Source organism: Phyllostomus hastatus, unplaced genomic scaffold, assembly GCF_019186645.2.
Source record: "Phyllostomus hastatus isolate PE091 unplaced genomic scaffold, TTU_PhHast_1.1 phas_contig_210, whole genome shotgun sequence".
NCBI lineage: Eukaryota > Metazoa > Chordata > Mammalia > Chiroptera > Phyllostomidae > Phyllostomus > Phyllostomus hastatus.
In genome coordinates this window covers 38,391,460-38,407,795 of record NW_025333737.1, presented here as the reverse complement: position 1 = coordinate 38,407,795, position 16,336 = coordinate 38,391,460, and the positions used below count along the sequence as shown (strand labels likewise).

At 73.1% G+C, this 16,336-nt stretch overlaps 1 protein-coding gene across 7 annotated transcripts; it reads right to left on the bottom strand.

Annotated features, from left to right (window-relative positions):
- Nucleotides 1–2,004: 2,004 nt before the first annotated feature.
- GCGR (glucagon receptor) lies at nt 2,005–10,772 on the bottom strand. Of its 7 annotated transcripts, XM_045836142.1 has the most exons (14): nt 10,506–10,770; nt 5,623–5,802; nt 5,417–5,519; nt 4,674–4,781; nt 4,475–4,596; nt 4,286–4,392; nt 4,035–4,191; nt 3,766–3,925; nt 3,636–3,696; nt 3,318–3,387; nt 2,934–3,022; nt 2,713–2,851; nt 2,595–2,636; nt 2,006–2,368 (listed from the first exon to the last, which is right to left on the bottom strand). In XM_045836142.1, exons 2-14 carry the CDS (start codon nt 5,692–5,694, stop codon nt 2,141–2,143), a joined length of 1,458 nt encoding a protein of 485 aa, XP_045692098.1. In that variant the 5' UTR covers nt 5,695–5,802; nt 10,506–10,770; the 3' UTR covers nt 2,006–2,140. The 7 variants fall into 7 exon arrangements, with proteins under 7 accessions (XP_045692097.1, XP_045692098.1, XP_045692091.1 ...); XM_045836141.1 differs by having other exon boundaries at nt 2,005–2,368; nt 3,636–3,886; nt 10,506–10,772; XM_045836135.1 differs by having other exon boundaries at nt 3,636–3,925; nt 10,506–10,771.
- Between the last annotated feature and the right edge of the window lie 5,564 nt (nt 10,773–16,336).

Here is a 16,336-nt window from a genome sequence, read left to right as displayed (position 1 = left end):
CTCGTGACGCCTGTGTTTGTGCTCGGGGCCCAGCCGTGCCGTAAACGGTGATCTCTCTCCCGCCCAGCTCGCTGCTTTCCTCGTCCTCACTGCCTGCCTTCTCCTCCCTCCGCGCCCTCTCCCGGGCACCCGCCCCACTAGGGTTCTGACTCCCGCAGGGCCCTCGGTCCCCTCTCGCTGGGCTCGGTCACTCTGGCCCTGCCCGGGGCCCCAGTGACCCGCTGGGCCCGGCCCCCACCGCGGGCACCCGCCCTGGTGCTCCCGGGTCTGACGCCCCCCCTCGGTGTCCACCCTCAGCCCAGCAGCACGCGGGCGGGCAGCTCCATCATTGCGGGAAGGGGGGGGCTGAGTGAGGGAAAGGACCGGGGTGGGGGGGCAGCAGAGATAGGGACGGGGCAGAGGAACTGGGGTGTCCATCTCTCGGGCGGAGTGACGAGAGCGGGTCCCCCCACCCCCTCACCCACCTGCAGAGCCGCCCGGTCAGAACCGGGGTGCGCCTGCTGGGCCTGCGCCTCTGAGCCCGCGCCCACTGGCCTGCTCTAGTTCCTCTGGGGACGGACGGGGCAGCGGAGGACAAGGGCAGGGGGAGCCATGTGGGGGGCCGTCGGGAGGCCCCCGCGTGAGCACGCGGCCCCAGGCGGGCGCCGGCCCGAGCTCAGCTGGCGTGAAGGACAGCCGGAGCCGTCCCTGTGCCGGCGGCAGGCGCCGGCTCCCCAGCGCTGAGGGCTGGGGGGGCCTGGGCGGCTGGGGGTGCAGACCCCCCCAGGAGGGCCCCAGTGCCTGTGGGTTAGTAATTCTATTTACCTTTCCCGAGAGGCCTCCTGTCCTCTCATCTGCTCCAATTAGCCGCAGCAGGCCCGGCCCACGTGGCTGCAGGGGCCGTGGGCACCCCTCCCCCCGGGCCCAGCGCGGCCTCCGGGCAGCTCCAGGAGCAGGGACACCTGGCCGGCCGGCCTGGCTGCTGCTTTCGGCTCCTGTCCCCCCTCCGCGCCACGCACACACACCCCGGCAGGCACCCGGCCCTGCTCAGGGGGCGCTCTGGAGGGGCGACCGCCTGCAGCCCCAGGCGGCCCCCGGCCCTGCCCTGGCCTCCTCCGGCCCCTCTGTCAGGCCCGCTGCGCTCCCTGGCCGCCGGACCTCGAGGTGCCTCCTGGACCGCTGCCCACCCCCCCCCACCCCCCCGGTGCAGCCCCAGCTCTCTCTCCAGCTGACACTCAGCCCCCGCCCCCCGCAGCGTCAGCCCCGCCCCACCCCCACCCCGGCCAAGCAGGGGGCCCAGCACCCCGCAATGGCGGTGTCCTCGCTGCGCACAGCTGCCCTCGTGGGCGAGGACGGGGCGCAGCCACACCTCGGCCAGTGAGCCCGCCGGGCCGTGCAGAGACCCGTCTCTCTGCCTCACCCGCTGGGCCGCCTGGGACCTGCCGGGTCACCCGCCGCAGCCAGGACAGGGCTGAGGCCGAGAGGACGCCAGGCCTGGACGGGGACCGTGTGACCATGCCCCCCCCACACACACCGAGCCCGAGCCCGAGCCCGGCCCTGGTGGGTGTCCACAGCCGCGGGGGCAAGTGGGACGCGGGTTCCTCCCTCGGCCGTCACCCCGTGAGGTCCTCTCGCTGGCAGACGGTGACCTTGTGGGGGCTGGGGGCAACAGCTAATGGGGGGCTTCCAGTCTGGCCTGGGGTGGGGGTCCGGCCCCCTGAACCGGAGGGGAGGGGCACTGCCAGCCACCACTCACACTTTGGGTCCCCTCAGGTGCTCTAGCCCCCGTTCATCTGCGAAAGCGGGGGCACCAGCTCAAGGGGTGGGCAGGCCCCCACCTGCGGCTGCTCCGCCTCCACTCCCTGGGTGGCCCTGGGCCCGGCCCGCCCCGCCCCCAGGCCCGGGGCAGGCACAGCAGCCCTGTGAGCTCCAGCTCTTTATTGTCGGGACCCGCCTCCCCCCCCCCCGCCCCCCCGCCGCCGTAGGCCCACCACACCTGCCCCCACCCGGCCGGCAGGTGCTGGGAGGCCCCGCCCCCCAGACCGCCGCCCAGGACCCCCCCAGCTCCCCCAGCCTCTCCGGGAGAGCGGGCTGAGGCCTGAACTGTTCGTTGCTGCCCTTCCGGCTCCTGAGTCCAGCCCCAGCTGGGGCTCCGAGGGCCTCAGAAGGGGCTGTCGGCCAGCCCGGGGGGGCTGCCGGCTGCGAGGGGCCCCGCAGAGGGGCCCTGGCTGGTCCCGCTGCCGGCCCGGCCCCGGGAGAGCAGCAGCTTCTCGGTGGCGGCTCCGCTGGTGGGCCGGGCCGAGGCCGGGTGGCTACCGCCCTGGGTCTCCCCTCGAAGAGCCTTGCCCACGCGCCAGCGGCGCCAGCTCCGCAGCAGCTCCGCCTGCACCTGCGGGTGGCCAGCAGGTGGGGTCGGGCCCAGGACCTGCCCCTGCCCCCCAGAACCCCCAACTCTGGCCTCGAAGGGCATGGGGTGCCGGGGTCGGTGGGCGTGGCTGTCTGGCACCCTCCCTGCACAGTCCCCGAGGACCAGGCTGAGGGGGGCACGAGGGCCAGCTGCCCAAGCTGCACCCCCTGCCTGACCCCGGGCCAGCCCCCGACCCCGGCACACCCACCTCCTTGTTGAGGAAGCAGTAGAGGACCGCCACCAGCAGGCCCTGCGGAGAGGGGGGGGTCAGAGCAGCCGCGGGGAGCGGGGCAGCCCCCCAGGGTGGGGGGGTGGGGGGCGGGTACCTGGAAGGAGCTGAGGAAGAGGTCGAAGAAGAGTTTGGCGAAGCGCAGGGCGCCCTGGGCCTGCTCGTCCGTCACGAAGGCGAACACCACCTCGTGGACGCCCAGCAGGGGGATGAGGGTCAGCGTGGACTTGGCCAGCCTGTGGGGTCCGAGCCTGAGCGCCGGCCCGCGCCCCGCCCCGCCCCCCCCCGGGCCCCCGCCCCGCCGCCTCGCACACCCACCGGAACTTGCAGTCCGTGTGGCGCATCTGGCGGGCGCGCAGCTTGGCCACGAGGATGTGCAGGATGCGGATGAAGATGAAGAAGTTGATCTGCGCACGGAGGGCGGGGCTCAGGGCGGCCCCGGGGGCCCTCCCCCGCCCCCCCGCCTGCGCCTCCTGGCTCCGCAGACCCAGGGCTGGCAGGCGCCGAGCCAAGGACGGGCAGCCGGCTCCGGCCAGGGCGCCGGCCAGTGCCCCGGCTGAGTGCCGGGGCCTCCCTCCCCGTCCACCCAGGCAGGATGCTGTCTGTCTCCTTGGCCGCCACAGGCCCACAAGAAAGGGGGGCCGCAGGCCGACCCCGTGGCCCCCCCGCGCCTCCCTGCGGGGCGGCCTGTCCTGTCCTCACCAAAATGGCCAGGAAGACGGGGAGGCGCAGGATCCACCAGAAGGCCATGTTGTCGTTGCTGGTCCAGCACCTGGGCGGGGGCGGGGGGGGCCACTCACGTCCAGTTGCCACCCCCCCCCCCCGCCCCCCCCCCCCGAGCCCCAGGGAGCTAGTGAGGGCCCCGGCAGAGAGAGGGAGACAGTCACCGAGGACCCGCACCCTGGGCACCCGGTTTGCTCGCCCCCCACTGCCCAGGGGCCAGACTGCACGGCCGCCGCCCACAGGCCCTGCCCGGCGCCCGGAGGGGGCGGCCCGGGCCCCGGCCCAGCCCCTACTCACTGGACGTTCTCGAACACGGACTTGATCACGGCCCAGGGCACCACGAACAGCATGGGGGCGCCTGCGGGGGGCGGCAGCTGTGGCTCCGGGGCTGTGACCGGCCGGCCCCCCGCGGCGGCGGCCCACTCACCCCAGCCGACGCCCAGGTAGAGGGCGAAGAAGTTCCTCTCGGGGCCGGCAGCCAGGCCCAGCAGGCCGTGCAGGTACACGCCCTCCACCAGCAGCCAGCAGTAGTTGGCGACCACTCCGTACTGCATGAACACCGCGGCCACCCGGCAGCCGGCCAGCGCCTGGCCGCGGGGCGGCGGGCGTCAGTGAGCCGGGTCTCTCCTCGCCGCCCGTGCCGCCGCCCGCCTCCGGGCCCCGTTGGGTGGGGAGCGGGGGGCTCTGGACGCTCACCCCGCCGCTCAGCCAGCTGCTCACGCTGAGGTCGTCGCCGATGTTCTGGCTGTAGCGGGTCCTGAGCAGCGCGTCCACGGCCAGCACGGAGCTGGCCCTGAGCACGAAGGACAGGAACAGGTTCGCGTGGATGTAGTTGCGAGTGCAGTGCAGCCTCCTGCGGGATGGGGGGGTCAGCGCCCGCCTGCGCCCCGCCCGTGCCCCAGCCTGCTGCGGCTCCCCCCACCCCTGCGCAGGGCCGGTGGGCGTACCTGAGGCCCAGCAGGATGGCCAGGGCCAGCAGCAGCGCGCCCAGCGAGAGGCAGTAGCCCACGGTGTACATCGCCTGGAAGGCTCCGTACAGCTTGGCCTCCTCCCTCTGCAAATCACAGGGCTGGTCAGGCCGGGCTGCGTGGAGGCCCCCCGCCCCCCGGCCTCTGCCCCGCCGGCCGCAGGCTGACCTGGACCTTAACCTCTTCCTCGTCCATCTGGCACTGGGAGGCGTTCCTCCATGGCTGCCCCCGGGGCCCGCGCACCCACTGCCCGTCGGGCCCGCAGGTCTTGTAGACGAAGCCGTGCTGGACTGGGGGGAGGCTCCGGTGAGCGCCCCGCCCGCAGGCCGGACCCCGGGCCACCCCCACCACAGGCCCCTGCCGTTACCTTTGTGGTGCCAGGGCAGGTACCAGGGGCAGGGGATGCTGGCCGTGGTGTTGGGGGGCGTGTCGGGCCAGCAGGAGTACTTGTCGAAGGTTCGGTTACAGACCAGCTCTGCGGAGGCAGGGCCAAGGGCCCCTCAGCCAGGCCCTCTCAGGACCCCTGCGCATCGCCCGCTGCTCCCCAGCACCAGCTGTCCCCCAGGTCTCTCTGCCTGCCCCCCCCACCCCCCAGACCTCCAGCCGGGCCTGGTCCCGAGCTGCAGCCCCCACAGCCTCTCCGGCCGTACTTTGTATCTCCAACTTGCCCCCAGCCCACCGGGGGGGCCCCCCTTCCCAGTTCCCTTCCTGAAGTGCCTCCCTCTCTGGGGGCTGAACCCCGATTCTGTGGACGCCTGCCCTTCCAGAGCCCGGCACCGACTCTGAGGTCACCTCCGGTCCCTCTGCCCTCAGGGACCTTCAGAGCCGGTCCCTGTGCTCCACCCCCTCCCTGCCCTCCCCCGCCCCTCCCAGCCCCCCGAAGCACCACCCCCCCGACACGCGGCCTGCCCAGCGGGCCGGGGAGGGCATGAGGCGCCCAGCCCTGGGCCTAGTCTTTCCTCTGTCCCCTGTTGGGTGGCCGTGGGCAAGTCCCGGCCTCTCCGGGACCCCGTCCCCTCCCCTCACCAGGGCCACCCCCACAGCAAGAGCGCAGGGAGGGATGCCCCCGGGCCCGGCGCGGGCCAGGGGGAGTGGGGGGCGGGGGCTCACCCGTGGGGGGCGGCAGCAGGCTCAGGTTGTGGAGACACTGGTCCCCATACAGCTTCCACTTCTCCAGCAGGAAGTCCATCACCTGTGCGGACGGGGCCTGCGGCTGGGACAGCGAGGGGTGGGCGGAGCGTCCGTGGTCAGCCCTGGCAGGCCGGTGGGTGGGCGCCGGGGGGGAGGGGGGCGGGGGCGGGCGGGCGCGGGCTCACCTGGCAGGCCAGCAGCAGCAGCAGCAGCAGCAGCAGGAGGGGGGGGCCTCGGCGAGGCCGGGTGGGGGTCATGCCTCTGGGCGGCTGCCCCCCACATCTGGCTGGGGCTGCGCAGATGGAACACAGGGTCCTCGTGGGCTCGCGGGCGCCTGGGCCTGGGGGGCGTCGGGGCAGCAGGGGCTGGGGAGAGGCGCCGGAGTCAGGAGACTCAGCTGGGCTCTGCCGTGGCCACCGGGGTGTCCTGCCCCCCTAAAGCCACCCATGCGAGCCGCCGGGTCCCATCGACGAGGTCGGGTGTGGGGAGCGGCCACCCTTTCCCAGTAGGCCCTGCCCGTGTCCTGGGGCTGTGCCGCCCCCCAGGGGCTGCTGCTCCAGGCTCTGAGCACACGGGGCCCCGCCCCTCTGGGCTGGTGGCGGGTCCCAACGCTGGGGCGGGGGTCGGGCAGTGTCCCCAGGAGCCCGCTGCCCCCCTCAGCCCGCACCGGCCTCCCCACCTATTCTTAGTCCCTGGGAAAGTCATCTTGCTGGGCCGGGGCAGGGTGCCGGGCCATCCATCACTGAGCCCCCGGTGCCAACACTACCGGGGCGGCGCCCGGCCAGCTCCCAGCCTGGCCAGCGGCCAGGAGCACCAGGGCCCCTTCCCCGGGGCCAGAGTGTCTAGGGGGCCCCCTGGGCTCCACCCCCAGGCCCAGGCCGGGTTCTGGGTCCCGGGGGCCCAGTGTGCAGGCAGCTGGCAGCACATTCTTTCGAGATTAGAGCTGCTGGGTCCAGACACGGGCCCTGCCCTCGGGGGGCCTGTGGGGGGGCGGCCAGGGGGGCCAAGTCTTGGGCTGAGCCCGTCTGAGCCGGGGTTCTGGGGCAGCGGCAGCCCCATAAATCCTCCTTCCAGGCCTCCAGAGCCCTCTTTTGCTCAGACTGAGTCCCCTGGGGGCTGAGGGAGGGGCCTCCCTCGGGGCCCGGGTGCAGGACCCTGGGGCTCTGGATATGCCCTTCTCTGTGGGCACACTGGCTTGGGGGGGCAAGTGACGGATGGACAGATGGACAGATGGGACAGCTGCCTGGCTGGGCCCTGCTGGGGGGGGGCAGGGAGTGCAGGCTGTGGCCTGAAGGTGGAGTGTCTCGGGACACCCCCGGTTTCAGCCTCCTCCCGTCAGTCCCACTAGGCCCCTGTGAGTCCGTCTGCACCCAGGGGTCACCCCAGTGGGACCCTGAGTTGCCACCGTGCAGGGTGAGAGCTGAGTGGCCTGGGCAGACACGTGAGTCACAGCCTGCTCTGGCGCGCCTGACCCCAGCCCCAGGCCACGGACGGCGGCCAGGCCAGGCCAGGCGAGGGGAGCCGCAGCGCAGTGGGTGCTCCTGGCGGAGGAGGTGGCAGGCAGAAGGGCGAGGGGCCGGGCAGTGGGAAAGGGTCCGAGGTGGAGACGAGGACCAGACGGCCCATCTGTGTCTCCGCCCCACCGGGCTCGACGGGGAGCGGCAGCGGGGGCAGGCCCGCCCGCCCGCCCGGCTGCTGGTGTGGTGGGTGTGCGGGCTCCGGGCTCCGGGGCGGCCTGAGCAGCGAGGGGCTCTGGGGTCGAGGGAGGGGCTGGCCGGGGCCGAAGGGACAGAGGAGACGCAGCAGGGGACGCGGGAGGAAGGACACTGCCCGATAAGCTGTGCCCCGCTCAGGGGCCCCACGGCGAGGGGGCGGGGGAGCGGGGGTGAAGCTGCGGACCGCCCAGCCCGAGGAGAGCTCCGCCAGACCCGGACGGCCGGGCCTGGGGGCCGGCCCTGCGGCCTGTCAGGGCTCCGCAGCCAGGTGCCCCGGTGGCCAGTCATTCTGGGGACCCAGGGAGATGCAGGACCCAGGGGAGAGGGGAGGGCCGGGTGGGCTGCCCTGGGGCTCCTCCTGCTGCCCCTCCCGGACTATTCTCGGCAGCCACGGCCAAGCAAGGGGAGCTCTCTGTGTCCCCCATGCCCAGCCCCCTCTGGTCTGGCGGTGGGGTTAGGCAGGCAACCCCCACAAGGAGATTCCAGACACTGTGTGAACAGGGGTGCAGAGCCGAGGTCTGGGGGTCCCTGCCCTGGGCACCCGGGGGGGGAGGCCGGCTCCATGGGGTGGCACTGTCGCAGCGCTCAGTCCCGGGGCCAGGGCAAACCGACCAACTCCCCGGGGCCTCAGTTCGCCCACTGGTGACGTGGGTGGGGAGGGGGCTTCCTCGGCCGTGGTGAGCCCTGCCACCTGACGGGCAGGCCCCTCGCTGCCGTGGGGGCCGGGGCCACGGGCAGCCCCCGTCCCCCGTCAGCAGCCGGGAGGACGATCTGTCGGAGGGACCGGGGGACGGAGCCCCGGTCGGCGAGGAGCCGTCCACAGAGGCTCGCTCTGGGGCTCCCCTCGTCCCCTCAGTGTCCTCCGGGCACGGGCCGCCAGGCGGCCGGGGGATGCTGGCCGGGGGACCACCCCGGTCCCTTCAGGGACCAGGACTGAACCCACACAGATGTCAGCCCAGGACTGGAGACGCAGGGCGGGGGGAGTTGGGGGCACAGGCCCCCAACGTGGACACAGGCAGTGGGGGGGCTCTCAGAGGGCCCCCAGCCACCGCCCCTGGCCCCTGGATTCACCCCAGCTGCCCCCCATCTGCCGGGCTGGCCCGCGCCTGGCAGAACCCACCACTCCTGAGGGGTCGCGGCTGGGCCAGTGTCCACCAGCTTCCACTGGGGATGGCGGAGGGACTCGGGGACCGGGGCTGGGGGAGGGCGGGAGAGTCCGAGGGGGCAGGGCCGAGGCCTCCCAGGCTCTGAGGTGTGTGACATGGGGGGGGGCTGTTTTGGTGAAAACAGAGCAAATGCTGGAACGCGGTGGCCGCGGCGGACCAGGGGCCGGGCTGTTGCCGCGCGGGAGCCCTGCGCCCGTGCCCCCAGCGCGTGGGGGCGGGGCGGGCCCGGGTGCAGCCCCCCAGCACCGCGGACTGAAAAGCAGCCCGGCCGGTGCTAGTCCTCGGCGGACGTGAGCGCCCAGACGCCAGGGGTCAGCGGGGTCGGGTCGGAGGAAGGAGAAACCCCGCGGCCGCGAGGCGGGAGTGGGGACGGCTGGGGCGGCGGGGCAGGGCGTCACCGGCCCTCGCAGCGGGTCAAAGGGACAGACGTGGGCTTCGCGGCAGAGCGGACCCGCGGGGCGCTGAGCCCCTCGCCCCCTCCCGGGACTGGGACACTGCTGGGGGCGCTCGGGGTGCAGGGCCCGCAGAAGGGGCGGCCGGGCTGCGCAGGACCCGCGCCCGGGGGTGTCTCCGCGGGGCTGCCCGTGGGGGGGGGGTGCCCGAGGCGGGAGCCGCAGTCCAGGTGGGCAGACGGACACCCCCACCCTGGCCGCGCTCCCCGGGGAGGAAGCAGGTAGGTCTGAGCGCAGAGACCCCCAGCCCGCCAGCCGCGTCCGCGCCGGAACGGCGAGCCCCGGGGGCTGGGGACGGCGGGGTCCAACGGGGATGAGGCCGCTCGGCCCACGACAGGGGTCCCCGTCTGCCCGGCGCCCCGCACTCCGCCCGTCCCGCGCCGGGCCGGGCGGGCTCCCCGAGCGTCCCCTCCGTCCGGGCCCCAGTGCTCACCGCGCCGCTCCGGTCCGGCTCCGCGCTCCCCGCCGGCTCCGCGCCCGCGCCCCGCGCCAGCCGCGCGCAAACTTTCAGGCCGCGACGCTGGGCGGCGGGGCGGGGGCGCGGGCGGGGCGGAGCGGCGGCCGAGGGTCCGCGCTCGCGCCCCGGTCCTCCCGGCGGCGCCCCGGCTCCCGCCTCGCGGTCTCACCCCCTCGGTCCCGGCGGACGTGGCGCCCAGACGCCGGACCAGGAGCCGGAGGACGCACAGGTTGGGGGGGTGCGCGGCCGCGGTGGGGCTGGGACGCGGCGCCCCCTCCTCGCGCTCCCCCTCCTTCCCGGTGCTCGCGGCTGGGCCCCGGGCGTGGCGCTGATTTGCTGAGAGGACTGACCCCCCGGCACCCCCACGGCGGCTCTTGGTGACGCCTCCACCCAGCGCGCCGCGGAGCAGGCCCGACCGCGGGGCAGGGGCGGACCCGGCGGGGAAGGCCCCGCGCGGGCTGAGCCCAGGCCGGCGGGAAGGGCGCGCGGTTGACCCGGGTCTCAGGGTCCCGGCCTCTCCGTCCAGCCCCGCCCACGCAGCAGCCCCGCCGACCCCGACTCCCACACTCGTCTCCCCAGACCCCTCGTGAGTGAGCGCGTTCTCTCCTCGCCTCTCCCCGCCCCCCCACGGTCCCCTGCTCTGCACCCCAGCCCCTGCTCTGGGACCTTTCCCCTCCCTCCCCTGCCAACCGCTCCCCCCACGTCCCACCCAGGGCCGGTGACCTCGGGGCCCCGGAACCCGCGGGTACTTTAGGGCCCCGCCAAGCTGATGCCCTCCTTCTAGAAAGTTCTCCCGGGGCCATGGCTTCCAGGGCGACACTCCCCTCCACTGTCCCTCGCGTGGCACCCACCCTGGCCTCCAGATGCCTCCAGGGCCGCAGGGCCGCTGCTCCCACTTCCGGGGTGCGCCTCGCCCCCCGGGGCCGCCTGGCAGTGGCCTGGAAGCCCCCACATCCCGATCCGATCCCCCCCCCCAGTCTCCCCGGTGGGGCCGGGGCCTCTCCTGCTCCGCCAGCCACCCTCTGGCCGCCGCCACCCGGGACTCCCTGCTGGCCGCCCTTCGTCCCTGGGGCCCCCTCCCTACCCCCCTCTGTCTTGGGGGCGTCAGAGCCCGCGGGCCCTCTTGTGGGCTCCCCCGCTCCAGCTCACGGAGCTGAGCCGGTGCCCGTGCCGCTGCCCGCAGGTGGCCGGTCCGTCAGCACACCTGTGTCCAGCCACCGCCTGAAGCCCCAGGGCGAGGGGCACCCCTGGGGCCGCGCTCCAGACCCCCATCCTTACCACGCGCCGGAGGCCCTGCCCCCAGACCGAGCGGCCTTTCTGTGTCAGTGCAGGGGGTGGCCAGAAGGCAAAGGTCAGAGGCAAAGGTCAGGGAGCCGGGTCCTGCCGCCAGTGCAAAGGCAGGGCGCTGCGGTGGGGGAGGGGTCTCCCCAGCGTGTGCCCCAAGACCCCTCCCTCCTGTCCCCTGCCCCGCACCCTCCTCCAGCCGCCCCCGCCTGACTCCCAGGGGCCCGTGCACCCCTGTGGCCGGTGCAGGTCTGGGTCAGTGCAGGAGTGTCCTGCAGCCTCGGTGAGTTCCACCCCGGAGTGGGGTGGCCGGGACCACCTCTGGGTGGCCCCCACTGGGTGGCCCCCACTGGGTGGCCCTTCCTTCTCTGGACCCCATCTACCCCCGGACGGCTCCGGCTGGGCCGTCCGGGCGGCCCCGGGGAGGCAGTGGACGGTGGAGTCGGGGCCCAGCGGGAAGGGACATGGAAGAACCCGAGTGGGTGGGCCAGGTGGGGGGGTGTGGGGGCAGCACCTGAGACGCGTGGCCGCAGTGGGGAGCAGAAGGGGAGGGGGGCCGGGGGGTGGGGGCCCCGCCCTGGGCAGGGCCGCCGCTATTTACATAACTGAATTCATCACCCGTAAACACAGCGGGCCTGGGAACTCGGGGGGCTGGGCCTTCCCACAGAGCAGCCGGGCGGGCACCCCGGGACCGGGGAGGCGCGGCCCCCTGCTGACCCCCGGGGTCCTGTTGGGGGTGGCGGCCCCGGAGGTGTGCCCGCCCTGTGCTCCGGGGCAGGGTGGGGTGTGGAGCTCCCCCCCCCCCCCGCCAGCCTGCCTCGCCCCTGGCCCCCCAGTTGGGGCTCCGACTGCCTGCCCTGGGGGCTCGGGCGTTCCACCAGGTTCTGGAGCGGGCACTGCCCCCAGGGCCTGGCACCGGCCTGCCCGCCAGCCTGGGGGACCACACACCCCACCCTCCTGGTCTGCGGGGCGGACCAGGGTGAGCTGCAAAGCAAGAGGTGGCTGGGCAGGCGGTGCCGGCAGAAACCAGGGCAGAGGGGCTGGGGTTGGGGGCTGCGGGGACAGACGGAGGAGGGGGAGGGGACGGCGCCCCAGGCCCAGCTGCTGGTGGCTGCTGGGCCCCTGACTGCGCCCTGACCCATTACCTTCGACACAGATTTCTCCGCTCCCCTCGGTAGGAGCTACGGGCCTTTCATCCTCTGAACACGTCCTGTCACGTGGCTGCGCTGGGGCGCCGAGGGCGCTGCCGTGGGGGCCCCTCGGGCCTGAGCCGCGGAGCCCAGGCGCCAGGGACCCGACACCCCGCACCCACACCCGTGGGCACCACCGCCGACCAGACCGAGGGCCCCAGGCACGTCCGCGAGGCTGGGAGCCAGCGGAGAAGAGGGCAGTGGAGGAACCGGCTGGCACAGGGAACAGAAGAAAGTTCCAGAAAGGTGTTAACGACGCGGCAGGGCCTCAGAGAGATGGGGAAGAGGAGAGACCCTTCCCGCCCCGACGGGCACTCGGGAAAGCAGGCCGAGGGCGAGACGGGGCCCTGGGAAACCGAGATGTCCTGTCCGCAATGTCCCCACCGTGGCGGCAGCCGGAAGGGCCAGCTGAGGACCTCCCTCGGAAGCCGGCGCGAGGCGCTGGAGACGGCGGCTCGGAGAGGGGACGGGATGGCGGGGGCTCCTCGAGGGAGGCCGGGCACTCTCGCCCAGAGACTCCGGAAAGGGGCCCGGGAAGGGGAGACGCCCAGGAGCGTGACGGGAAGCGCGGCCGGCGGCCCAGCGCGCCCACCAGCGCACAGAGACAACAGCAGGCAGACGAGCCGGGGAAACGACTTGGCGAGTGGCAGCGTGGTGGAGTGCCAGCGCGACCGGAGTGAGTGGGAGGTTCTGGGAGTTCTGGAGGGAGCAGGTTTCCCCGGCCTGAGCGTGGTCAGGGGGACACCTGGAGGTCACCCTCGGGCACGCCACCCCCAGGGCCCATGGCCCACGTACGGGGCGCGGACTGGGGACGCCGCCGGGGCTGCGGCTCCCAGGAGCCGGAGGGTCAGCCGCTCTGCAGGTTGAACTCCGGGGTGCGAAGGCGGAGTCCAAACCCCAGAGCGTAAAACCGCCTGAGAGTCATCTGTGGCCGACCACAGGCTGAGACGCTCTTCCCGACACGGGGGTCCGCAGAAGGCTTCTCGGACACTGATGTCGCCCGTTCCCTGTTACTTGGTGGGCGTGGCTTGGAGGCGCGCTGGGCAGTGTTCTGTCGGGACGGGCGCTCCCTGAGCACAGTGCCTCCACGGTGACGTCCCCACCGTGGGGGTGTGAGCCGGACCGTGAGCCCCACGGAAGGGCACGGTGCCCCTGGACTGGGAGGCCCGTCCCCGACCGGGCCGTCAGGGAGCTGAGACCAGGCCAACGGCACGGGTCCGAGTGGTGGCCGGGGGGGGGGGCAGGGGACCGTGGGCAGGGATGGACAGCACAAAGCCTCGCACGCTGACCGTGATGGCGGGTTCTGGTGACGGCTGGAAGGGAAAATAAAGCAGGGTAAGGAGATAGTGAAGAAGCTTCCATTTTACTTTATTATCTATCTTCATTACTATTATTATTATAAAGATCTATTTCCCCTTAGAGAGAGGAGAAGGGAAGGAGAAAGGGAGAGAAACACCCATGTGTGGCTGCCTCTCGTGTGCCCCCTCTGGGAACCTGGCCTGCAACCCAGGCCGGTGCCCTGACTGGGGATCGAACCGGCGACCCTTAGGGTTTGCAGACCAGGGTTCAATCTGCTGAACCACTCCAGCCACACCAGCCAGGGCTCCTCTGATTATTTTTATTGCTGGCAATTGTACTTCTTAACCTGTTACATATTTGTATCTGTTTTAGATCTTTTTGGTTTGTATCTTTGTACCAGATCTTATCTGGTTTGTATCTTTTAAAAATACTGTGAAACATTTCAGACAAACGGAAGTATACAAAGTGTCAGTTGCCTGCACGGACCCCCTGCCGGGCCCACACCCGAGCCGACCAGTGAGTGCGCGGGCTCTCTCTCCCACATCAGTAACGTCAGTAACAATAACGTGAAAAGCCAGAGCGCGGACGCTCACCCAGCTGCCCCCCGCCCCCGCACTCCCTGGGGCCCCGGTCTCTCTCTCCGTGTGCCCACACCCGGGACACCGGGGAATGTGGACCTGGTGCATCACGTCAGCGGGACCTTCCCAAGGGCGCAGGGGCACCGACCGCAGACGGTGGGCTCCTGGGCTCAGGGGGAGGCTTGGCCGTCCGCCCGTGCTGGGCAACGCTCCAGGCCGTGGGGACCCGCCCGGCGCAGGGCCCCCGCCCGCCTGCACACACCTCCGGCCTCTCCTGGCGGGGCACCGCCGTCTCGGGGGGGGCGGGGGCGGCGTGCCCTGCCTGTCTGCTCCCCAGGACGGCGGTGCCAGGGCACAGCCCTAGCAGCAGGGATGGAGAGCTCCTGGGCACACCCTCCCCAGCACCCTCGTGTATTCCCAAACGCGCACAAGTGTCAATGTGATGGCCTGTCTCAAGGGTCGGATGGACTGAAGCAGGATTCACAGACAGGAGAAGCGAGTGGGTCAGCAGTTTTCAGCAGACAGAGTGTGGCCACAGGGGCCAGGCCGTCGGGGGAGCCGCCGTCCTCCACTGGGAGGGGCCTCGGCCCCCGGGCACGGGGCGGGGGGGGCCATAGCAGGCTGTGCACCGGGCGGGGTGGGAAGCAGTGAGAAGACCCGCGTGGGTCTATGGTTCTGGGTGAGTCCGACTCAGCACAGTTCTAGGCTGTTCGCCGAGACCCCATGGGACCCTCCCCGTCTCTCCCAGTGTCACCGCCCCCCTAGCCCCCCTTGGCCTGGTGCATTCTGCAGGAGCCCTGTCTCCCTGGACCCGCCCCCCCCCACCCGGGCTCGCCTCCCAGCCCGACGGCTCAGATGGGGCCTGTGGCTTGTCCCTTCCCTCCAGACCCTGAGCTCCTGGGTAAGGGGCGTCTTGCCCTGCTACCTGCTCTGTGTCCCTGCCCACCCGTCCCCTGCCAGGGCCACTGCCCCCTCCCCCGCCGCCCCTACTCTGTCGTTGACCCAAGCCTGGCACCAGTCGCCGCTGGAGGCCCCAGGCCCCTCCCGCCGCCACCATCCGTCTGAGAGGCCCCTGATTCAATCGAGGCGGCTGGAGGCTGACCTAATGCGACTCCGCGGAGCCTGATGACCATGAGGGTGGCTCGGGGCGGGAGGCGGCTGGCGGGACGGAGGACAGGACCTCGGCACCCTTCCCAGAGGGCGGGGGGGGGGTCCCTCGGGGGAACGGCGGCCTGGAGGACCCGGCGTCCGAGCACCAGCACCTGAAGCCCCACGGGACGCTCTGGTCGGGCCAGTACGACTCAGAGCTGCAGTGAGAGCCGGACGGAGGTCCCTGCTCCGGGCCGACTGTGCCCCCGCGGGCGCGGGACGAGGGCCTGGCCCCCAGCACCTCAGGACGCGTCTGCCTCTGCGGGGCGGGGGGGGGCCTGCACACCGACCGTGTGGGCAGCCTGGGTCGCTAGAGCGGGCCCGGGTCCAACCTGACCTCCAGGGCCTCAGGACAGACGCTCGCGGAGGGACGAAGGGCTCAGGACACGGGGAGGGGGGCCTCCGGGGAGACCACCCTGCCGACAGCTGGACCCCAGAGCCAGGGCCCTGGACTCCGAGGTGGGAACCGGCCGTCGGCAAAGCCCCGTGGCTGCGGCACCGGCCATCGCAGCCCAGGACGCGCGCGCGGCCACCAGGGCGGCGCCTGGAGTCCTCGCTCCTGCCGCCAGGGGGCGGGCTCCTCCGCAGACCGGGCTGCGGCCTGTACTCCCGGGGGCGGGGCTGCCTGACCTCCAGCCCCGAAAGGTCAGGAGTGGGGGACCCCCCACCCATACCTCAGCCCCCGCTTGGTCTCAGGCCGCTGCACCCCGGCCCGTGGGGGCCACTCGGGTCTTCCCAGAGAAGGTTCCGAGCCGACCCGCCGTGGGGGGCGGTGTCGCCCTCGGACTTGAGACGCAGGACAGCCGGGCTCAGACAGACGCCTGCACCCGTGCGCTCCGCGGCCCCGGGGAGGGAGCGGCCCGGACGCGGGCGCGGACGTGGAGGGACGCCGCGCGGCCGCCCACGCCGCGGGCCCGGGGTCGCCCTGGGAACGTCAGGGCGTCCCGACGCCTGCGGCCGCCAGGGGGCGCTCTCGGGAGCGGGGCACGGCGGGGTGGGTCCCGGGTCACCGCGCGGCGCTCGGACCCGGACCGCGATGCGGCGATGTCACCACGAGCCAACCCCACGCCCGTCCCGGCTGCCCCACGCACATCGCGGGGACGCCTGCACCGCACGCCGCGGGCTCCCGAGGGTGCCGCAGCGCGGGCCGAACCCTGGCACCCGGCGTGAGGACGCTGGGGAGTCTCGCGGGCGGGGCGCCGGCCGGACCCCGATGGGCGCGCAGCGTCGCTGGTGCACAGACAGCCCAGCGAGGCGGCCTGTGTTCAGGCGTATCCCACGCCCACACTGTTCCGCTGTTCGTTGTGTTTTATTGTGCTTTAGCACAATGCAAGATTTAGAAAGGTGTCCCATGCGGGGAGGCGGTGCCCCTCGGGATCTCTCGGCCACGATGCCCTCTGGGTCACCGACCGGGAGCCGCTCCCCGGGAGGGGCAGCGGGCCCCCGCAGGCACAGGACAGGCCACTCTGGGGCCGGGAGGGGCAGCGAGCTCAACACTCGCCAGTCCCCGGGGAGCGGGCTGCACCCGCGTCCGTCCTTGGCCCAGGGCGCCTGAAGGCTCCTGCCCGCACCCACGAGTCCGGTGTCTGGAAATGGGCCGCGTCAGCCG